We start from the raw sequence: 8,863 nt of genomic DNA on the forward strand, positions 1-8,863 counted from the left end.
TCACAGGCACACAGGGACAGAGAGAGAGGGGATCACAGGGACAGAGAGGGGATCACAGACACACAGGGACGGGAGAGAGGGGGGATCACAGGGACAGAGAGAGAGGGGATCACAGACACACAGGGACACAGAGAGAGGGGATTACAGACACACAGGGACACATAGAGAGGGCATCACAGACACAGGGACAGGGAGAGAGGGGATCACAGACACACAGGGACAGAGCGAGAGGGGGTCACAGGCACACAGGGACAAAGAGAGAGGGGATCACAGACACACAGGGACAGGGAGAGAGGGCATCACAGACACACAGGGACAGAGAGAGAGGGGATCACAGACACACAGGGACAGGGAGAGAGGGGATCACAGACACACAGGGACAGAGAGAGAGGGGGTCACAGACACACAAGGACAGAGAGAGAGGTGATCACAGACACACAGGGACAGAGAGAGGGGGGATCACAGACACACAGGGACAGAGAGAGGGGATCACAGACACACAGGGACAGAGAGAGAGGGGGTCACAGACACACAAGGACAGAGAGAGAGGTGATCACAGACACACAGGGACAGAGAGAGGGGGGATCACAGACACACAGGGACAGAGAGAGAGGGGGGATCACAGACACACAGGGACAGAGAGAGAGGGGGGTCACAGACACACAGGGACAGAGAGAGGGGATCACGGACACACAGGGACAGAGAGAGAGGTGATCACAGACACACAGGGACAGAGAGAGAGGGTGTCACAGACACACCGGGACACGTAGAGAGAGGGGATCACAGACACACAGGGACACGTAGAGAGAGGGGATCACAGACACACAGGGACAGAGAGAGGGATCACAGACACACAGGGACAGAGAGAGAGGGGGGATCACAGACACACAGGGACAGAGGAGGGGGGTCACAGACACACAGGGACAGAGAGAGAGGGGGGATCACAGACACACGGGGACAGAGAGAGAGGTGATTACAGACACACAGGGACAGAGAGAGGGGATCACAGACACACAGGGTCAGGGAGAGAGGGGGTCACGGACACACAGGAACAGACACACAGGGTCAAAGAGAGAGGGGATCACAGGGACAGAGAGAGGGGATCACAGACACACAGGGACAGAGAGAGGGGGGGACCACAGACACACAGGGACAGAGAGAGGGGGGATCACAGACACAGGGACAGAGAGAGAGGGGGGGTCACAGACACACAGGGACAGAGAGAGAGGGGGGATCACAGACACACGGGGACAGAGAGAGAGGGGATTACAGACACACAGGGACAGAGAGAGGGGATCACAGACACACAGGGACAGAGCGAGAGGGGGTCACAGGCACACAGGGACAGAGAGAGAGGGGATCACAGACACACAGGGACAGGGAGAGAGGGCATCACAGACACACAGGGACAGAGAGAGAGGGGATCACAGACACACAGGGACAGGGAGAGAGGGGATCACAGACACACAGGGACAGAGAGAGAGGGGGTCACAGACACACAAGGACAGAGAGAGAGGTGATCACAGACACACAGGGACAGAGAGAGGGGGGATCACAGACACACAGGGACAGAGAGAGGGGATCACAGACACACAGGGACAGAGAGAGAGGGGGTCACAGACACACAAGGACAGAGAGAGAGGTGATCACAGACACACAGGGACAGAGAGAGGGGGGATCACAGACACACAGGGACAGAGAGAGAGGGGGGATCACAGACACACAGGGACAGAGAGAGAGGGGGTCACAGACACACAGGGACAGAGAGAGGGGATCACGGACACACAGGGACAGAGAGAGAGGTGATCACAGACACACAGGGACAGAGAGAGAGGGTGTCACAGACACACAGGGACACGTAGAGAGAGGGGATCACAGACACACAGGGACACGTAGAGAGAGGGGATCACAGACACACAGGGACAGAGAGAGGGATCACAGACACACAGGGACAGAGAGAGAGGGGGGATCACAGACACACAGGGACAGAGAGAGGGGGTCACAGACACACAGGGACAGAGAGAGAGGGGGGATCACAGACACACGGGGACAGAGAGAGAGGTGATTACAGACACACAGGGACAGAGAGAGGGGATCACAGACACACAGGGTCAGGGAGAGAGGGGGTCACGGACACACAGGAACAGACACACAGGGTCAGAGAGAGAGGGGATCACAGGGACAGAGAGAGGGGATCACAGACACACAGGGACAGAGAGAGGGGGGACCACAGACACACAGGGACAGAGAGAGGGGGGATCACAGACACAGGGACAGAGAGAGAGGGGGGGTCACAGACACACAGGGACAGAGAGAGAGGGGGGATCACAGACACACGGGGACAGAGAGAGAGGGGATTACAGACACACAGGGACAGAGAGAGGGGATCACAGACACACAGGGACAGAGGGAGAGGATCACAGACACACAGGGACAGAGAGAGGGGATCACAGACACACAGGGTCAGAGAGAGAGGGGGTCACAGGCACACAGGGACAGAGAGAGAGGGGATCACAGGGACAGAGAGAGAGGGGATCACAGACATACAGGGACGGGAGAGAGGGGGGATCACAGGGACAGAGAGAGAGGGGATCACAGACACACAGGGTCAGGGAGAGAGGGGATCACAGACACACAGGGACAGAGAGAGGGATCACAGACACACAGGGTCAGGGAGAGAGGGGATCACGGACACACAGGGACAGAGAGAGGGGTCACGGACACACAGGGACAGAGAGAGAGGGGATCACAGACACACAGGCACAGAGAGAGAGGGGTTTACAGACACACAGGGACACATAGAGAGGGCATCACAGACACAGGGACAGGGAGAGAGGGGATCACAGACACACAGGGACAGAGCGCGAGGGGGTCACAGGCACACAGGGACAAAGAGAGAGGGGATCACAGACACACAGGGACAGGGAGAGAGGGCATCACAGACACACAGGGACAGAGAGAGAGGGGATCACAGACACACAGGGACAGGGAGAGAGGGGATCACAGACACACAGGGACAGAGAGAGAGGTGATCACAGACACACAGGGACAGAGAGAGAGGGGGGATCACAGACACACCGGGACAGAGAGAGGGGGGATCACAGGGACAGAGAGAGAGGTGATCACAGACACACAGGGACAGAGAGAGAGGGGGATCACAGACACACAGGGACAGGGAGAGAGGGGATCACAGACACACAGGGACAGGGAGAGAGGGGATCACAGACACACAGGGACAGAGAGAGAGGGGGTCACAGACACACAGGGACAGAGAGAGAGGTGATCACAGACACACAGGGACACGTAGAGAGGGGGGACCACAGACACACAGGGACAGAGAGAGGGGGTCACAGACACACAGGGACAGAGAGAGGGGGTCACAGACACACAGGGACAGAGAGAGAGGGGGGATCACAGACACACGGGGACAGAGAGAGAGGGGATTACAGACACACAGGGACAGAGAGAGGGGATCACAGACACAGGGTCAGGGAGAGAGGGGATCACGGACACACAGGAACAGAGAGAGGGGATCACGGACACAAAGGGACAGAGAGAGAGGGGATCACAGACACACAGGGACAGAGAGAGAGGGGATCACAGATACACAGGGACAGAGAGAGAGGGGGGATCACAGACACACAGGGACAGAGAGAGAGGTGATCACAGACACACAGGGACAGAGAGAGGGGGGATCACAGACACACAGGGACAGGGAGAGAGGGGATCACAGACACACAGGGACAGAGAGCGAGGGGATCACAGACGCACAGGGACAGAGAGCGAGGGGGGATCATAGACACACAGGGACAGAGAGAGGGGGGATCACAGACTCACAGGGACAGAGAGAGAGGGGATTACAGACACACAGGGACAGAGAGAGGGGATCACAGACACACAGGGTCAGGGAGAGAGGGGATCACGGACACACAGGAACAGAGAGAGGGGATCACGGACACACAGGGACAGAGAGAGAGGGGATCACAGACACACAGGGACAGAGAGAGAGGGGATCACAGATACACAGGGACAGAGAGAGAGGGGGGATCACAGACACACAGGCACAGAGAGAGAGGGTGTCACAGACACACAGGGACAGAGAGAGAGGGGATCACAGACACACAGGGACAGAGAGAGAGGGGATCACAGACACACAGGGACAGAGACAGAGGGGATCACAGACACACAGGGACAGGGAGCGAGGGGATCACAGACACACAGGGACAGAGAGCGAGGGGATCACAGACACACAGGGACAGAGAGAGGGGGGGGTCACAGACACACAGGGACAGAGAGAGGGGATCACAGACACACAGGGATAGAGAGAGGGGATCACAGACACACAGGGACAGAGAGAGAGGGGATCACAGACACACAGGGACAGAGAGAGAGGGGATCACAGACACACAGGGACAGGGAGAGAGGGGATCACAGACACACAGGGACAGAGAGCGAGGGGATCACAGACACACAGGGACAGAGAGAGAGGGGATCACCGGGACAGAGAGAGAGGGGATCACAGACACACAGGGACACAGAGAGAGGGGATCACAGAGACAGAGAGAGCGGATCACAGACACAGGGACAGAGAGAGCAGATCACAGACACACAGGGACAGAGAGAGGGGATCACAGACACAGGGACAGAAAGAGAGGGGATCACAGATACACAGGGACAGAGAGAGAGGGGATCACAGACACACAGGGACAGAGAGAGAGGGGATCACAGGCACACAGGGACAGAGCGAGAGGGGATCACAGGCACACAGGGACAGAGAGAGGGGGGGATCACAGACACACAGGGACAGAGAGAGAGGGGATCACAGGCACACAGGGACAGAGCGAGAGGGGATCACAGGCACACAGGGACAGAGAGAGGGGATCACAGGCACACGGACAGAGAGAGGGGATCACAGACACAGGGACAGAGAGAAGGAATCACAGACACACAGGAACAGAGAGTGAGGGGATCACAGACACACAGGGACAGAGAGAGGGGATCACAGACACAGGGACAGAAAGAGAGGGGATCACAGATACACAGGGACAGAGAGAGAGGGGATCACAGACACACAGGGACAGAGAGAGAGGGGATCACAGGCACACAGGGACAGAGCGAGAGGGGATCACAGGCACACAGGGACAGAGAGAGGGGGGGATCACAGACACACAGGGACAGAGAGAGAGGGGATCACAGGCACACAGGGACAGAGCGAGAGGGGATCACAGGCACACAGGGACAGAGAGAGGGGATCACAGACACAGGGACAGAGAGAAGGAATCACAGACACACAGGAACAGAGAGTGAGGGGGATCACAGACACACAGGGACAGAGAGAGGGGGTCACAGACAGCCAGGGACAGAAAGAGGGTGGATCACAGACACACAGTGACAGAGAGAGAGGGGATCAAGGACAGAGTGGGGATTAGAGCGACATAGTGACAGGGAGAGCCCACTGAGGTACAGAGAATGCACCACAGATACACACAGGAACAGAGAACCACAGATGCACACAGAGACAGACATGAGGAGAGAGATAAAACACACACCCATTCAATGATGGTGCAAGACAAATACAGACAAGTTCACCAGTTAACCACAAGCATAAACAGAGAACAAGGGAAAGGCATGGACAGAGATACCAACCTGGCAACGCACATGGGCAGACAGAAAGATATCCACAGAACGTCACGCCCTAAATTCAGATCTCTTCATGTATAGATTAAAATGGAATTAATGAGGAGGTGGACATATAAGGTAGAAAATGAAATTGTTTCCTCCAACGATACTGGCTGTTTCTGCAGTACCTTTAAATATCACTTTCCCTGAGCTTACCTGGACGAGTGTCTATGCAGGGCAATTAACATGTTTGCAGATGTTGTTTAGAGGATATGAACTGATATTGTGCAAGGAACAGATTAAATTCGCTGGAGGACTGATTCACCAAAACCACCTTCGAATCTTCAATATATTTATTCCACTTTAAGTCCAAAGTGTAGAAACTAAGTTCAAATGAATATCTAAGAAATCACTGTGGATGGGGCAGGTTCAGGAACTTCAATGCATCTTAACAAAGAACAAAGAAAATTACAGCACAGGAACAGGCCCTTCGGCACTCCAAGCCCGTGCCGACCATGCTGCCCGACTAAACTACAATCTTCTACACTTCCTGGGTCCGTATCCCTCTATTCCCATCCTATTCATGTATTTGTCAAGATGCCCCTTAAGTGTCACTATCGTCCCTGCTTCCACCACTTCCTCCAGCAGCGAGTTCCCGACACCCACTACCCTCTGTGTAAAAAAACTTGCCTTGTACATCTACTCTAAACGTTGCCCCTTGCACCTTAGAACCTATGCCCCCTAGTAATTGACCCATCTACCCTGGGGAAATGCCTCTGACTATCCACTCTGTCTATGCCCCTCATAATTTTGTAGACCTCTATCAGGTCGCCCCTCAACCTCCGTCGTTCCAGTGAGAACAAACCGAGTTTATTCAACCTCTCCTCATAGCTAATGCCCATCCATACCAGGCAACATCCTGGTAAATCTCTTCTGCACCCTCTCTAAAGCTCCACATCCTTCTGGTAGTGTGGCGACCAGAATTGAACACTATACTCCAAGTGTGGCCTAACTAAGGTTCTATACTTGTTATGTAACATGCCGACATCTGCCTGATTGACAATGCAGTATCCTCAGGCCAGCAACTACAACTGAGGGAGAGTTTAGCTCTCAGCTGGATATGGAATCAGGTGACCTGATATTTTAGCATTTACACTCTTTCCATAGTCAGCTGCACCCTCTCTGCCCTCCCTCCACTCCCAACCCAAGGAGTAGATAAGAGAAAACAAGTGGAAGAGTGAGCAGAGAATTGGTCTTCAGAGGCCACCACACATCTCAAATGTTATTTAGTTACTTCTTACACGTGGTAAATATGACAAGTGAATGAGTGTAATATTTCCAGCCTCGTATTTAGTTTTGATGTTTGCTTTAAGTATAAAACTTCAAACAGAAGTATGAAACATTGGCAGTGACTGACACAGGCAGTTACCAGAGAGGAGCAAGCGACGGATGGCAGGAAGGTGGGTGGTGTGTAATATGAACGTGGTACCAACAACACTAGCGGGTTACTGGCGATACAGGCAGGGGAACTGATGATACAGGCTGGGGAACTGACGATACAGGCGGGGAACTGACGATACAGGCAGGGGAACTGACAATACAGGCGGGGAACTGACGATACAGGCAGGGGAACTGACAATACAGGCTGGGGAACTGACGATACAGGCGGGGAACTGACGATACAGGCAGGGGAACTGACGATACAGGCGGGGAACTGATGATACAGGCAGGGGAACTGACGATACAGGCAGGGGAACTGACGATACAGGCAGGAGAACTGACGATACAGACAGGGGAACTGACGATACAGACAGGGGAACTGACGATACAGGCAGGGGAATCGACGATACAGACAGGGGAACTGACGGTACAGGCAGGAGAACTGACGATACAGGCAGGGGAACTGACAATACAGGCAGGGGAACTGACGATACAGACAGGAGAACTGACGATACAGGCAGGAGAACTGACGATACAGACAGGGGAACTGACGGTACAGGCAGGGGAACTGACGGTACAGGCAGGAGAACTGACGATACAGACAGGGGAACTGACGATACAGACAGGGGAACTGACGATACAGACAGGGGAACTGACGGTACAGGCAGGAGAACTGACGATACAGGCAGGGGAACTGACGGTACAGGCAGGGCTACTGACGATACAGGCAGGGGAACTGACGATACAGGCAAGTAGGTAATTGAAAGGAATGGGTCATTGATGACTTGTGACCGGGCATCGAAGGCTGCAGAAGAATTGAAGATGGTAATTTTCTTTTTGTTTGTTTTTTTCAGTGTCTCCAATTTGGGAATGTTTGGAATCAGCGGTTTCAGTGCTGTGATTAACCCCCCTCAAGCTTGTATCTTGGCCATCGGACAGTCACGTCAGGATTTGACAGTTTCTGAAGATGATAAAGGGAACCCCAGCCTCTGCCAAAAAGACATGGTGACAGTCACTCTGTCCAGTGATGGCCGTATGGTGGACGATGAACTTGCATCTCAGTTTTTGGAGAACTTCAGGCTTAACCTGGAGAATCCAAAGCGATTAGCTTTGTTCTAGACTGCATTTCCTGAGCTTCACCTGCCAAGGAATTTGAATGTTACATGGAAGGCATCACAGAATGTATCTGTGATGCACAGAGTTTATTTTATTGTTAGCGTTGTAACATTGCAGGGGAATATCGACCCTGCCTTTACTGCTACCTGTGTGTCAGGCCAAATAAAACTTATGCTTATTATTTATTTCATTGGGTTGCCATTTTCATCTCTTGATTATCAACACTGCCTGACTAGACATCTTCCTTTTGCTTCAAAGAAAATAAAGGCCCTTTCCAAACACCTTGTGACCTACTCTCTCGACCTTGTACCCATTAAACTGCTGATTTCTTCCTGGTCCCCATGTTCCTCGATATGGTTTACGTTTCTTAGTCTTTGGCTGTCAGAAGAAAGAGATGTGATCTCATTGAAATGTATAAGATCGTGAATTGACAGAATGCTGGAAGGATGTTTCCCCTCGTGAGAGAGACTGGAATTAGGGGACACTGTTTAAAAACAAGAGGGCTCCCATTTAAAACGGAGATCTCTCAGAGAATTGTTGTTCTATGAATTCTCTTCCCTCGGAGACTGAGTTAGAATCTTGATTGACAAGCATGTCAAGGGGGTAGACCGGAAAATTAAGTTGAGACCATAATCAGATCAACCATGCTCTTATCAAATGGCGGAGCAGGCTTAAGGAGCCGAGCAGC

At 53.2% G+C, this 8,863-nt stretch overlaps 1 protein-coding gene across 1 annotated transcript in view; it reads left to right on the forward strand.

Moving 5' to 3' along the window:
- The window catches only part of pdhx (pyruvate dehydrogenase complex component X), a 353,795-nt gene extending 345,430 nt beyond the window's left edge, over positions 1-8,365 (forward strand). The window contains exon 11 of the mRNA XM_038807389.1: positions 7,914-8,365. Within this exon, the coding sequence (XP_038663317.1) occupies positions 7,914-8,178 (265 nt within the window). The 3' untranslated portion in view covers positions 8,179-8,365. The remainder of the gene's footprint in view (positions 1-7,913) is intronic.
- Positions 8,366-8,863: the final 498 nt, after the last annotated feature.

Source organism: Scyliorhinus canicula, chromosome 9 (genome assembly GCF_902713615.1).
Source record: "Scyliorhinus canicula chromosome 9, sScyCan1.1, whole genome shotgun sequence".
Taxonomy (NCBI): Eukaryota; Metazoa; Chordata; class Chondrichthyes; order Carcharhiniformes; family Scyliorhinidae; genus Scyliorhinus; species Scyliorhinus canicula.